Source organism: Aphidius gifuensis, linkage group LG4 (genome assembly GCF_014905175.1).
Source record: "Aphidius gifuensis isolate YNYX2018 linkage group LG4, ASM1490517v1, whole genome shotgun sequence".
NCBI classification, from domain to species: domain Eukaryota; kingdom Metazoa; phylum Arthropoda; class Insecta; order Hymenoptera; family Braconidae; genus Aphidius; species Aphidius gifuensis.
In genome coordinates, this window is record NC_057791.1 from 18,171,685 (window position 1) to 18,186,201 (window position 14,517).

The window sequence follows — 14,517 nt, forward strand, 5'->3', positions numbered from 1 at the left end:
AGATACTATATTGACTATATACAAAGATGATATATATTTTTTTTATCAAAATTATTTTATTGATTTTGTGCTAGTTTAAATAGGTCTAGATGATACCAGTTTATCAGACTGTTTTTTAACTCTTTTAAATAATAATAAAAAAAATAAAATACAATAAATGATAATTATTATTTATTTAAATAATAATAAATAAGAGCGAAGATGTTCAAGTGGTTTAAATGATTGCATGTAGTTTTATAAAACCATTTGACTTTAAATGACTTGGACAATTATTATCCGCTTTAGATATCCAAAGAATGAAGCAATGTTAAATAATATGAGAATAAAAAAATGAATGTCATGTCAAAGAATGGCCTCTATTGACCCAATGTCACGTGGTATAAATTTATGACACATAAAAAAAAGAAGACAAGTATAGAAATGAAAGAAAAAGTAAATTTATAATTTATTTATAATGTATATTGTATAAAAAATTTATGTTTAATTTTGCTTTGAATATTAAGGGATGAAAATAAAGTTCAAAAAAAAAAATCAGGGGTTGTTTTTCTGGGGTTACTACAAGTCAAAAGGAAAAATAAATAAATGGCAATTATATGTGATGATGTGTGAGGGCTTTGACCTGTTTAAATTGAGACATTCTTGGACTTTTGTTGATGAAGATAAAGAAATATATACGCTATGACGAATTAAAAATATTTGCGTGATTCATTCGAGTGACAAAGTGCTCAACAAAAATGTCAATCATTATGTTAACAATGGAATAATAACGTGATTATATTTTTAAATAAACTATATTCAATGATAATTATTAATTTCATTATAATGTAATAAAAAAAATAATAATTTTTCATTAAACGTTTTTGTTGAAATAAATTAATGATATAGTTGTAAGTAACATAAAAATTAAATAAAAAAAAAATTAAAAAACATATTTTTATTTGAGTTTTTAATATTATTATTTGTTTTTTTTTTCTTTTTTTACATAATAATAATTATTGATTAAATTTTTTTTTATATTTAATTTAATTATTTGTTCGTTTATTTTACTGAATTTGTACAGATTTTTTATTTCCAGGCAAAATTTAATATTTTATTTACAAATCTCCATATTTTTTATAGCTGTTTTTGTAGATTAAAGAAAAAACAACATTGGCCTTTTAATTATTCTATTTATTTTTATTATTTATTATATTTATATCGAGTTGTCTTGCGCATACGTAAGTGGACCACATTTATTAATTCTGATCGAATATTTTTCTATTGAAATAAATTAAATTTTTTTCGAATCAAATTTTTCTTTAGATAAATTTTTAATTTGTTGTCTTTTTTTTTTTCTTTACACTCAAATTGATAATAAATTTTTTTTAGCAAATTAAAAATATTTTGCTTACAAAGAGGTATTAAAATTTTTCATAATTATAATTGAAAAATCATCTCAAAATTAAAAATATATACAATTAAAAAAATAATAAAATCAAGACTTGAAATTAAATTTTTTTTCCATTCAAGTTATTATTCATTGGATTTATCAATTTTTTAAATAGATAACCAATGAAAATATGTAATTTTCGGTCAATTTAAAATTAAAAAATTTTAATGTCTTTTCAAAATAACATTGATAATAATTATTAATGAAAAATTAAGTAGACAATAAATAAAAATAAATTTTTCATTTACATAATATTTTTTTTTTTCATATTCATTTTTCAGAATTATATTCATATATTTACATATGCATTCATGTCATTTGTTTTTTTAACTATAAAATCTAACATTACTCGTCAGCAATACCAATTATCATATTTTTTTTTTTTTTATTTTCAATTTCTTATTAGCTGATTTTTTTTTTAAGCACATTTTTACATTTTTTATTTTCATTACAACTATTGGAAGCTATAAGTTTCAAAAAAAATATACACAAATTAAATAATAATAATAAAATAAAGTGGCAATGTGCCCGTGACCCTGTTTTTTATTTTAATTTTTTTTATAAGAAACAAACGTTCGAAAAAAAATTGAACAAAAAATCTATTTTCACATCTTCGAACAAGGGCAAGACATATATTTTTTATGCATCAAATATTTCAATGCACAGGCGCATTAAATGCTTATCATCCCCAATCTCTTCCTCAAATCCTCATGATGCTGATATATCACGTCACAATCAGAAAAATAAAAAATAAAAAAAACCGTTTACGTAGGAAATAACCACGTGCTCGAAATCATTGTCCAATAATTATTTTTCACAGATATTAAATCAATAATAGATTAATTTTTCAATTCTTTTTTTTTTATTATTAAATGAAAAAAATAAATTTATTTCTAATAATTGATAGCTACAGGGACGAGCAAGATAATATTTTTCTATCAATTTTTAAATAAAAATTTTGTTCGAATTAATTATTCTAATGAAAAAAAAAAAATAATAATAATATTTATAATTATTTATTATACCTATCTAGTAATTATTAATTTCATTAGTTATACTTATAACTATTATTATGCTAATGAATATTTTACAGTAGTATTGTTTTTTTTTTTTTTTATACGAAAGAAAATCAGTCGACATATTGCAAATAATAAAAATAATAATGTCATTAATGTATTTTAATATTTAAAAAAACAAAAAAAAAATAATAATAATGATTGAATTTAATATTTGACTTTAGCTTTAACTTCTTCAGCAACACCACCCCACTTGAGTTTATAAACTCTTGATCGCCACTGTATCAATGGATCCAATACAGCTTGTAAAAAAAGATATGGTCTTGTTGCTTCACTCAATATCCAACCAAATAAAAATTCTAATTTATTAATAGGCAATGGATTATTTTGTACAACACATAACATTGTCCAATCCAACATAAACCATAATAATATATGTATTAAATAAAATACAAGTGAATCCCAATCAAATAATAATGATGCTGACCATGATGCACATGCACCAAGTACAAAACATTCACTCAATGGTTCAAGTAATATTGTTGTTGGTACCATTGCAACACGTAATTTTGCCCATCTTTTTAATCTTGCTTGAAATGTATGAATTTCACAATTGCCACAATTTTGTAATGCTGGTTGTGATGATACAGTTATTTTCCATCCTCTATCAGTTAATGATTTAGCATAAAAAAAATCTTCAGCAAGATATGTACCAAATGTTTTTAAACCACCAACTTCATCAAGTAATGATTTACGTATTAATGCTGACATACCAGTATGACAATTAATTTTTAATACATCAGCAGCAAGATATATACGTGATTGTACAGTACCAAAATATATTTTTTCAAATGTTGCTGAAAAACCATTACGATCATATGTAAATGGTAATTGATGTACTAAACCAACATTATCAGTCATATAATTAACCATATCTAATAATGTATCTTCTTTCATTCTAATACCACTATCACTTATTAATATTAACTCATATTTTGCTGATTCATATGCTGGTTGCATATTATTTATTTTTGGATTAACACCAACACAACAACCACCAATAAATAATTTTGTATCAACATTTTGATATTTATCAATGAGTTTATTAACTAACATTAAAACTGGATCTGATTCATCTTCAACACAAAATAATAATTCATATAATGGATAATCCATTGTAAAAAAAGTTTCTAAATTACTATATAAATTTGGATCAACACCCATTAATGGTTTAAGTATTGATACACCTGGTAATGGCACTTCATATGTTGATACTTTATTTATTTTTTTATGTAATTTCCAACGTGCTGCTATTATTGCAAGTATATGAACAATCCACATGCCAAGCCAAAATATCATGAAAAATATTGCAAACCCATACAGGGCTAGTACTACAGAGTTCATCTTTGGCCCAAACAACACTTTTTTTATTTTTTTTTTTCTTTTTCTTTTTTTTTCTTTTTTCTCTTTTTTTTATAAGGATAATAATGATGGATCATCTATTGGGATTTTTGGCACACTTTTGTGGAAATTTTAACAACATTTTTTTTCCCTTTTTTTTTTTTTTTTATTAAATAAAAAAATCGTTGAACAACTTGTTTTTCCGTAAATCCCAATGGTAATCCAACTAGAGCACCATAATAATTATATTCATCACCGAATCATTAACTTAAAAATAAAAGTAAACAAATTAAAAAAAAAAAAAAGAAAAATATGTTTTTTTTTTTTCTTATTTTCTCGTTCTTTAAAAATAAAAAAAAAAATCAAATTGCCGGTAGTTGATTTTTGTTGTGATAACGTTTTTTTTCCTTGTCACTTTTCAATCTTCCAGTTGGATTATCCGGTCTTGTCATCCCTTCAGTATTAAATGAAGATGATGATGATGATAATGTACTATTTTTACCACAATCAAATAATAAACGCACAAATATTACGACGCATTTCGGTCGCCAAGCGTCTTTCCGATCAAACGGTTTACCTTTATTCCACTGCATTCACGAAACTTGTCAAGTCAACACAATAATATCACAATATTATTATTCATAATTTATCAAATAATAAATTATGAATAAAAATAATTGGATATTATATTATTATTTATAATTTTGATCGGACCCGCCTTTTTCTTAAGCGTCGTGGATGATTCTCGATTCCCAAATGTACCAAGGTTAAACAGCTACCTTCAGGAAATCGATTTATGTTGTCTCTCCTTTTACAATCAATCACACCTTTCATCAGCACCAAAAAATTAAAAATACATACAAATTAATTAATTTATAATTTAATTTATCAAAATATTAATTAGTTGTACACATATTAGATAAAATATTTGTCGAAAAAGATCATAACTCACCAGTAGTAACTTGATATATTTATTATCCAAACATAGATTAATTAATTAATAGTAACTTAATTATTTTTACAATTAAATTTTTTTTATTTTTATCGTAAACACCATAGTTTCACTACTTTCGTTGACACATGAACACTATCATTTTTGAATATTATAATTCATGAATCATATTGTCCTACTGATAAAAAATTTGGAGTCAATATTAGTTTTTTTTTTTTTTTTTTTGTTTCTTTAAGCTATTTTTCTTAGAACACATGACACATTGTTTTGATAAATGTGTATCATTTTATTGAATACTTTTAAATCACAAATTAAAGCTTTTTTAAAAAAACAACATAGCTATTATTATTATTTTTTTTTTTTTTGGTTATTTTGGATAACAAATCCGACGCCGTGATGTGAATATGGTGAAAATATATTCACAGTGACTGTTGTGTTCAGCCATTAAAGTATGCTTACTTTCACGTCATAAACTTGTAATGGCAATATCACGTTATTACTCACTATGTACACTGATATACACTTTATTATATATTATGAAAAATAGAGTTAAAAAAAAAACTTTAAAAAAAAAATAAAACGATAAGGCATGTGACAGCTGGTGTGGCAGCCCCCGACAGACAGCCGGTATAGAGAACCTCGAGGAAAAAAATTTTTTTTTTTTTTTAACGTGATTCGATTTTTGCTGCCAACTTCACGATTACTCTCTCTCTTTTTTTTCTTCCCCCCTCGTCCAATTTGTGTTTATATCACGCCATTTTGTGACGTCACTATCCCTTCTCTATTTTATTATGACGAATCATATTGACATATCAAAACGCTATTGCGCGAATGACGTCATTACTTTTATAAAAACAGGTAAAATTTCAAAATCTTAATTTTATTTTTACCTTAAAAATTAAAATTTATTCGTAGTTGGCATACTTTTTATTAAATAAATATTATAAACATTTTATATATTTTTTTTTATTGAAAATTTATTTATTTATTCATCATAATTAAAAAATAAATTTAAACTAAAACAAAATATATGTATGTATATATAAACAAGCAATAAAAAAATAGAAATTTTATTGTCTAAATCTTTTGAATAATGGATGTTTATTTCCTGATGATTTTCTGTATTCATAATAGACAGCATCATCTGCACCAGACATTGATGACATATTTCCTGCTCTTCGCATAATCTGTAAAATAAATAATAGATATTAATTTTAAAGGGCAAATTATTTAATATACTTGATTAATGAATTAAAAATTTAACTAACTGGACGATGTCCATCACCAGGCATTCTTTCATCATCAGCTTCAGTATCATTTGCTGCTAAAACTTGTTGCAATAAATTTCCATGCTCTTCACGAGTTTTAAATGACAAATCAGGCTCCTAAAAATAAATAAATTTAATGATTTAATATATAATCTAGAATAAAATATAAAATAATTAATATACTAACTTCATCCATGCCAGCAAGTTTTGTAATAACTTTGTATGCATATCCTTGATTAACAAGAAATCTTTGACGTTTACGTGAATAGCTCATTTCAACAGTATCTTGTGAAACAAGTGTATAAAAAAATGCATTATATTCTTCAGCAACAGCTCCTAAAATAAATAAAATTAATCAAATTGTTTTTCTATAAATAAATAAATAACAAACAAACCTTTTTTAGCACGAAGAATTCTTCCTAATCTTTGAGCTTCTTGTCTTCTTGATCCACCATGTGATGATATTTGTATCAATACATTTGCATCAGGTAAATCAAATGATGTATCAGCAACTTTACTAACAAATACTGTATTAACTTTACTATTTAATTTAAAATTTTGTAATATTTGCATTCTTTCACTTTGTGATGTTGGTCCATAAATATATGGTTTTTTCATTTCAAGAGCATAATATCTTAATGCATAAACATTATCAGAAAATACAATTGTTTTATCACCACGTCTTTCATGATATTTTATAAGATATTGACATGCACGAAATTTATTTGGATTCATAACAGATAATAATATTTTTTTATTAACTTTTGATGTTAAATATTCACGATAAAATTCTGGTACCATTGGACACCATACCTCAGCACATTGTACACGTGCAATAAAACCACGTTTTTGTAGCTCAAGCCAATTTGCTTCATATAATTTTGGTCCAATTAAAAAATTAAGATCAGCAATTTTATCATCTTCACGTAATAATGTTGCTGTTAAACCAAGTTTACAATGTGATTGTACAATTGTTAATACACGTCTAAACATTTTAGCTGGTATTGTATGTACTTCATCAAGTACCATTATACCCCATTCTTGTTCTTGTACCCATTTCATTGTTAAATCAGCTTCAAATGATCTTTTTTGTGTATGTGTTATCATTGAATATGTTGTTATTAATATACTACAACCCATTGGTTTATCTTTGGCATCACTTGTAAAACGACATATCATTGAATCATCAGCTGTTGACCACATTTTAAATTGTTGTTTCCATTGTTCAACTGATACACCTGAATTACATAATACTAATGCACGTTTTCTAACAGTACAACATGCTGTAACACCAACTAAACTTTTACCAGCACCACATGGTAATACAATAACACCAGATCTTGCACGTCCATTACCAAACATTTTACGTAAACTTTTTTCTTGATATGGACGTAATACTGCTGATGGTTTTAAATCAATATTTATATCAGCATTAACAGTATCATTACGAAAATCATATTCAGCAAGTAATGGATGTTCAAGTTCAATACAACGTTTTTGTATAACTTCAATTTTTTCTTGATTAACTTCAAAACTAACTGTTTTTAATTGTTGTTCTTCTTCTTCATCATCATCATCTTCTTTATCAATTTTTTCATAAAATTTTGTTATATCTTCTGGTACAATTGCTGGTACTTCAACTTGTTGTTGTTTTGTTTTATCTGTTTGTCCATCTTGTTGTATTGATTTTGCACCAAATTGTACATTTTTATTTTTACTCTCAAGATTTGTTATAAATCCATCATTATTATCATTATCTTCAATATTTTTACGTAATCTACATTCTTGTATAACTGGATCTTTTAGTAATTTTTGTAATACTTCAGGATGTGGTGATTCAACAAAATATTTATTATGTTTAAGTACCATTTTAACTTTACCATATGACAATGTACATAATTGTATAAATTCAATAATTCCATCTGGTATTGATGTTTTACTAAGTCTTTTAAGATATTCAATAATATCATGTGTTTGTAAACCAACACTTACAGCAGCATATAATGAATAAGCTGTTAATTTATATTCGTGAATAAATTCTGGTCTACATACTGGTTCTGATATTGCTATTAAAAAATCATGTGCATGACGATAAACTGGTGAAAATGCTTCAAGAAATATATGTCCATTTGGTGCAACCCAAAGTGGTCTTGATGTATTATCACTTTTTAATAACATTTGTGATCTGTAATCTTTTGCACCATAATCATCTTCAATTATATTTTCATCTAATTTTTCAGCATTTTTTTTTGCAGCATCAGGTACACCATCACCTTCTATATCATCACCATATTCTTCTTCATTATCATCTTCTTCTTTTCTTTTTTTTGATTTACCACGATCTTAAAAAAAAAACATCAACAAATAAATAAACAAACAATATATAAATATAAATAATATATTTTGTTTTTTTTTTTTTAGGTTATACTAACCATCTCTTCTTCCTCTTTTTGTTGGTCCCATTTTTAATAATACCTATTAATTTTTTTTTACAATCACTAGATATATTTTTTACAATAGGTATACAATTATTTATAATAATTTATATCTATATTAAATTAATAATATAAGATATTTTCTAATAAATTACAAACACTGTTTGTTGTTGTTGTTTTTACGCCATTTGTAAAGAACTTGTCAAAATAGTATTTATTTTTGCCACAACTAGCAGCACTAAAAAAATCAATATAGCCATGATTTTTTATATCAACCAATTACAATTCAATTATTATTATTATTGAATCTCTCTCAACATGTCAACATTCTTAGAAAAAAAACAAATAATTTATTATTACTCACAATGAGTCAGTTAAGTTTTGCCATTTTTTTGGAGTAAAAAACAACAACTAATTATAATGTATTACAATGTGTATCATATAATTTTACTAGTTCATTTTGCAAGTAAGTTTATTAATTGACTTTTATAAAAAATATCAATATTATTATTTTTAATTGTTGTTAATTATTAGGTGGACTACATAGAAATCTTAAATACTATGAAACAATACATTCATCTCATCTTGAGCATAGTATTGTCAAACGAGGTGCACAACATAGTTATCATCAATTTAATAAAATTAATCAAATTGAATTTTATGCTCATGGAAGGTACATATATTATTATTAACTATTTACTTTTTTATAATAAAATAACAATACTATTTAATTAATTTTTATCTCTAGACATTTTCGTTTAATATTAACACCAAGAAGAGAAGTAATACACTCAAAATTTAAAGCATATGAAGTAAATGCTGATGGTGAAGAAAAAACAATTCATCTAGATCATGAAAGTTTTTATCATGGTAGAGTTTTTGGTGAATTAGATTCACATGCACAATTACATATTGATGATGGTATTATGACTGGTAGTATAAGAATTGCTGATGAGACATATCATATTGAACCATCATGGAGACACTTATCAAATCATGATAATAAAACAATGATTATGTACAAAGGAAGTGATGTTAAATTAAGTTGGGCTCAACGTGATGCAAATGATAACAATGATAGTAATAAAAATAAAGATTTTATTGTACCAAAAACGTGTGGATATGTTAAAGAAAGTTTAAATGATAATGATGATAATGATAATGTAACATCATCTGTTAATATTGATGGTATTGATGTGGTAATTGAAGAAGAAAAAGGAGAAGAAGATGAAGATGATGATGATGATGAAAAAACATTAGTTAAAACAAATTATAAAATACGATCAAAAAGACAAACAGAAACATATGAATATACACCAACAAAAACACGTTGTCCATTACTTCTTGTTGCTGATTATCGTTTTTATCAAGAAATGGGTGCAAGTAGTACTAAGACAACAATAAATTATTTAATAAGTTTAATTGATCGTGTACATAAAATATATAATGATACATTATGGCAAGATCGTCTTGAACAAGATGGTTTTAAAGGTATGGGTTTTGTTATTAAAAAAATTGTTGTACACAGTGAACCAACACGTGTACGTGGTGGTGATACACATTATAATATGATACGTGAAAAATGGGATGTTAGAACATTACTTGAAGTATTTAGTCGTGAATATAGTCATAAAGATTTTTGCTTAGCACATTTATTTACTGATTTAAAATTTGAAGGTGGTATACTTGGTTTAGCATATGTTGGTTCACCAAGACGTAATTCAGTTGGTGGTATATGTACACCAGAATATTTTAAAAATGGTTATACATTATATTTAAATTCTGGTTTAAGTTCAAGTCGTAATCATTATGGTCAACGTGTTATAACACGTGAAGCTGATCTTGTAACAGCACATGAATTTGGACATAATTGGGGATCAGAACATGATCCTGATGTTAATGAATGTAGTCCAAGTGCAAGCCAAGGTGGTTCATATTTAATGTATACATATTCAGTAAGTGGTTATGATGTTAATAATAAACGTTTTTCACCATGTAGCCTACGTTCAATTAAAAAAGTATTACAAGCTAAATCAGGACGTTGTTTTTCTGAACCAGAAGAATCATTTTGTGGTAATTTACGTGTTGAAGGTGATGAAGAATGTGATGCTGGTTTATTAGGTACTGAGGATAATGATGCATGTTGTGATAAAAATTGTAAATTACGTAGACAACAAGGTGCTGTTTGTAGTGATAAAAATTCACCATGTTGTCAAAATTGTATATTTATGAGAATTGGTATTAAATGTAGAGAAGCACAATATGCAACATGTGAACAAGAATCACGATGTACTGGTGCATCAAGTGAATGTCCAAGATCACCACCAATGAAAAATGGTACATCATGTCTTGAAAGAGGACAATGTAGACTTGGTAAATGTGTACCATATTGTGAAACACAAGGTTTGCAAAGTTGTATGTGTGATACAATTGCTGATGCATGTAAAAGATGTTGTAGAATGAGTCTAAATGAGACATGCTTTCCAATTGATCCACCAGATCTTTTACCAGATGGTACACCATGTATTCAAGGATTTTGTAATAAGGTAAAAATTAATTATTTATATCATTATAATCATCAAATTAAATTTATAATTATATGTCCAATTATTACAGGGAATGTGTGAGAAAACAATTCAAGATGTTGTTGAACGTTTTTGGGATATTATTGAAGACATTAATATTAATAAAGTAATTAGATTTTTAAAAGATAATATTGTTGGTGCTGTTATAATAAGTACAGCAATTGTATGGATACCAGCAAGTTGTGTAATTAGTTATATTGATAATCGACGTATTCATGAAAATGAAAAAAAATGGCTATGGAAAAATACTGATGAATTAATACATCCTGATGATACAAGACAAGTTATTTATATTGGTGGACCATCGAGACAAACTCAACGAGTTGAGTCACAATAATAGTATTTTAAATTAATTTTTTTTATTCAATATTAATCATAATCATTTTTAACAATTACAATATTATTAGTAATTTAAAAAAAAAAAAAAAAACAATACCAGTTCATTTTTTAAACTAGTCATTTTAAACAAAGTTAATTGCATTTAAATTTTTTTATTCTTTTAATTTATATTATCTATAATTATAATAATTATACACCAGTTTATTCATTGTGATTAACATTCCAAACTTTTTTTATTTTTTATTAATTTTACTTAACTTTTACCTTTAAAAGGCTCAAATTTTTTTTTTTTTCCTTAATTTTAAAATGCATTTATTTAAATATTACTCTTGCCAAGAACTGTGATTTTGATAAAAAAATAAAATGTTCATTATTATTCATATATAATATGCAATTATAATACACACATTGTAAATAATAATTTAAATTTAATATGTATAACTTATTTTTAATCTAATAAATAATTTATTAATTATATATGATTACGTAAATTTTTTTTACAATTAATTCAAGTGTAATTAATAACACCTTTGCTAATCAAAAAACTGTATACTTACTTTTTTTTAAAAATAAATCAATGTTTTTTTTTTTTTATTTACAGTTTATGAAAAATTAATTAAATTAAAAAAAACTGTTTAAATAATATTTAATATTTATTTTGCAAAATTTATTAATAAATTGGAACAAAAAAATTAATATAAAAGCAGTATGTATCTTTTTTGTAAATTCATTAAAAATTTAGATGATTAATTTTTTTTTTAATTGACAAATTGTGCTAGTAAATTATGAAGTTAATTATTTTTTTTTTTGTAATTATTAGTGGTACTGTTGGACAACAAGAATTGTCTAGTTATCCTGAATTTGTACCAATGGAAAATTTTAATTTTCATGAGGTAATAAATAATCAATTAAAACAATTGCTTGTTAATAATTATTTTTTTTATTGTTTAGTTGTTAGGTAAATGGTATGAAATTAAAAGAATTCCAAATCGATTGGAGCTAAATCAGACATGCAGTGCGCTTTCTATCACTTTAAATTATGTTAAAACAATGACCATTGATGTTCCATCTTTAAATTCACTGTGAGTTTATTTAAGTAATAGTAACAGATGTTATAATTGATGAATATTATTTTGTTTTATTTAAGAACTGGTTTTTTAAATAAATGGGCTGCTGTGGGAACACCAACGAGACGAGGATATCCATCTGAATTTAATTTAAAATTTCCAGTACTGGCACTTCAAAGAGAAAGAACATTAACCATTTTGGATACTGATTATAAAAATTTTCAAGTTGCAGTTATGATTGAAACTCTTGATGATTCTAGGTAAATTATTTAATATTTTTATTTTAAAACTATTATTTATTTAATTGTCTTTTTATTTTAAATAGCTTCTTGGAATATATTTGGATTTTATCAAGAAAAACTAGCCTTGAACAAGTATATTTGGATCATGCTTTCAATACTCTACATATGAACAACATTGATACTGATATTTTTGAATCTGTTGATCAAAATAACTGTCCAACAATCTCATTCGAATAGTATAATAAATTTAAATTAAATATAAAAATTAATAAAACAAATTGTCTACCAGATTTAAATGATGATGACTAAAAAAATTGTTATTTTCTTTTTTAATTATTCATCATGCCAACTCGATAAATTAACACAAGTGTAGAATTTTTTTAAATCAACAAAATCAAAAGACAAGAAATAATTAAATATTATTAATCCAAGCGTGTATAAAAAATACACTAAACTATACTCAACTCACTGACTGTATATAAAAAAGTGGGAGAAATTTTGTACATAAAAAAAAAACACGATTCAAACTGTGTCGACAAGGTGATTTTTTATTGTTAATACATAATCTGTTTAAACAATGTTCCAATTTAACGTTTGCCATGTACAAACGAAATAAAAAAATTAAACAAATTAAATTCAAGATGTTTTATAAAATTTTTTTTTTAATTATAAAATTTTTTTTTTAACAAAAAAAGAAAACGAAAAGAAAAAAAATAGATTATTTGACGTTTTTATTGTTGTAAATTCATAATATAGTTGACCAAGATCTTTTTCTACAAAATGATTGACCACTACGACCTAAGCCATTTTTTGGTATACAATGAAGTGGATCACAACAATCAAAACGATGATAACACTATAAAAAAAAAAAATAATTATTTCATTGTAAATTAATTAATTGATACTCAGATATATTTTATATAATTTTTATCAATTTAATTTACTCTTTCAGCTTCATATTTACACCAAGCAATTGCAACATTAAATGCAATCATAATCACCAAAAAAAATAAAAATAATCGTGACATTTTTAAATTTAACAAGAATATTTTTATAATTGAAAAACTTGCTGGTGTTTAATACAGCTCGATACTGAATGAACTAAACAACTAAATAAACTCATAAAAAAAATTTCAATAACTATAAACTTAATGTCAATTAAACTCGATATAATTTTATATCAAAAAGATAAAGAAAATCATAATGCCAATTATGCCAGCATAGAAAAAAAAAAAAAAAAAAAAAAAAATTATAAGATTGGAAAAAAAAAAAAAGAAATTATAAGATTGAAAAAAAAAATAAAAATAAAAATATCATTTAATTTATATATAACATTTTTAATGAGTATTATTTTTTAATTATAAAAAAAAATATAATGAAATTATTTTTTATATAAACTTAACATGTACATTCAAAAATAATTATTGATAATTATGTGGAAAAAAAAAAAAATATTTCTAAATTAAATTACAAGTCTCAAGGTAATTTAAACTCAATTATTTGTCTTAAAAAAATGCACTGACATCTAAAACAGATTGAGCAATTTCAAGTACGTCATTTTCATCAAGTTGATGAATTAATTTATTTTTTTTAAAGTAAAGACAAATATCTTTTAATAATATATCTAAATTATTGCTATTTTTAGATAATGCAAGTTTCATATATTTTTTAATTATTTTTTCTTTTTTTTCAATAATTTCACTCATATTTTTTTCACCATATTGAGCATCAAATAAAAGTGGTTGCATTATATTTGCAAAATTTAATATACAATCATCATATG

The 14,517-nt window shown here is 24.2% G+C and overlaps 4 protein-coding genes across 4 annotated transcripts; 2 read left to right on the forward strand and 2 right to left on the reverse strand.

Annotated features, from left to right (window-relative positions):
• Positions 1-1,958: 1,958 nt before the first annotated feature.
• On the reverse strand, positions 1,959-5,435 carry LOC122855409 (ceramide glucosyltransferase). Its single transcript, XM_044156726.1, has 2 exons — positions 4,799-5,435; positions 1,959-4,673 (listed from the first exon to the last, which is right to left on the reverse strand). Exon 2 carries the CDS (start codon positions 3,847-3,849, stop codon positions 2,653-2,655), a length of 1,197 nt encoding a protein of 398 aa, XP_044012661.1. The 5' UTR covers positions 3,850-4,673; positions 4,799-5,435; the 3' UTR covers positions 1,959-2,652.
• Positions 5,436-5,748: 313 nt separating this feature from the next.
• LOC122855407 (general transcription and DNA repair factor IIH helicase subunit XPB) lies at positions 5,749-8,717 on the reverse strand. Its single transcript, XM_044156724.1, has 5 exons — positions 8,499-8,717; positions 6,462-8,408; positions 6,254-6,402; positions 6,067-6,183; positions 5,749-5,985 (listed from the first exon to the last, which is right to left on the reverse strand). The coding sequence occupies exons 1-5, from the start codon at positions 8,527-8,529 to the stop codon at positions 5,869-5,871; spliced, it is 2,361 nt and encodes a 786-aa protein (XP_044012659.1). The 5' UTR covers positions 8,530-8,717; the 3' UTR covers positions 5,749-5,868.
• Positions 8,718-8,784: 67 nt separating this feature from the next.
• On the forward strand, positions 8,785-11,900 carry LOC122855408 (ADAM 17-like protease). The gene is made up of 4 exons (XM_044156725.1): positions 8,785-8,967; positions 9,036-9,174; positions 9,250-11,047; positions 11,118-11,900. The coding sequence occupies exons 1-4, from the start codon at positions 8,922-8,924 to the stop codon at positions 11,421-11,423; spliced, it is 2,289 nt and encodes a 762-aa protein (XP_044012660.1). The 5' UTR covers positions 8,785-8,921; the 3' UTR covers positions 11,424-11,900.
• Positions 11,901-12,210: 310 nt separating this feature from the next.
• On the forward strand, positions 12,211-12,971 carry LOC122854012 (apolipoprotein D-like). Its single transcript, XM_044154424.1, has 4 exons — positions 12,211-12,318; positions 12,377-12,507; positions 12,573-12,752; positions 12,818-12,971. Exons 1-4 carry the CDS (start codon positions 12,211-12,213, stop codon positions 12,969-12,971), a joined length of 573 nt encoding a protein of 190 aa, XP_044010359.1.
• Positions 12,972-14,517: the final 1,546 nt, after the last annotated feature.

Bases quoted from the DNA above. Each gene is read 5' to 3' on its own strand.
- LOC122855408 (XM_044156725.1), top strand. From the start codon at position 8,922: ATGTATTACAATGTGTATCATATAATTTTACTAGTTCATTTTGCAA. The intron at 9,175-9,249 runs GTACATATATTA...TTTTATCTCTAG, and splicing joins GAATTTTATGCTCATGGAAG to ACATTTTCGTTTAATATTAA. The intron at 11,048-11,117 runs GTAAAAATTAAT...CAATTATTACAG, and splicing joins TTCAAGGATTTTGTAATAAG to GGAATGTGTGAGAAAACAAT.
- LOC122855409 (XM_044156726.1), bottom strand. From the start codon at position 3,849: ATGAACTCTGTAGTACTAGCCCTGTATGGGTTTGCAATATTTTTCATG.
- LOC122855407 (XM_044156724.1), bottom strand. From the start codon at position 8,529: ATGGGACCAACAAAAAGAGGAAGAAGAGATG. The intron at 6,403-6,461 runs GTTTGTTTGTTA...TATTTATTTTAG, and splicing joins AATTCTTCGTGCTAAAAAAG to GAGCTGTTGCTGAAGAATAT. The intron at 6,184-6,253 runs GTTAGTATATTA...ATTTATTTTTAG, and splicing joins AACTTGCTGGCATGGATGAA to GAGCCTGATTTGTCATTTAA.
- LOC122854012 (XM_044154424.1), top strand. From the start codon at position 12,211: ATGAAGTTAATTATTTTTTTTTTTGTAATTATTAGTGGTACTGTTGGA. The intron at 12,508-12,572 runs GTGAGTTTATTT...GTTTTATTTAAG, and splicing joins GTTCCATCTTTAAATTCACT to AACTGGTTTTTTAAATAAAT. The intron at 12,753-12,817 runs GTAAATTATTTA...TATTTTAAATAG, and splicing joins GAAACTCTTGATGATTCTAG to CTTCTTGGAATATATTTGGA.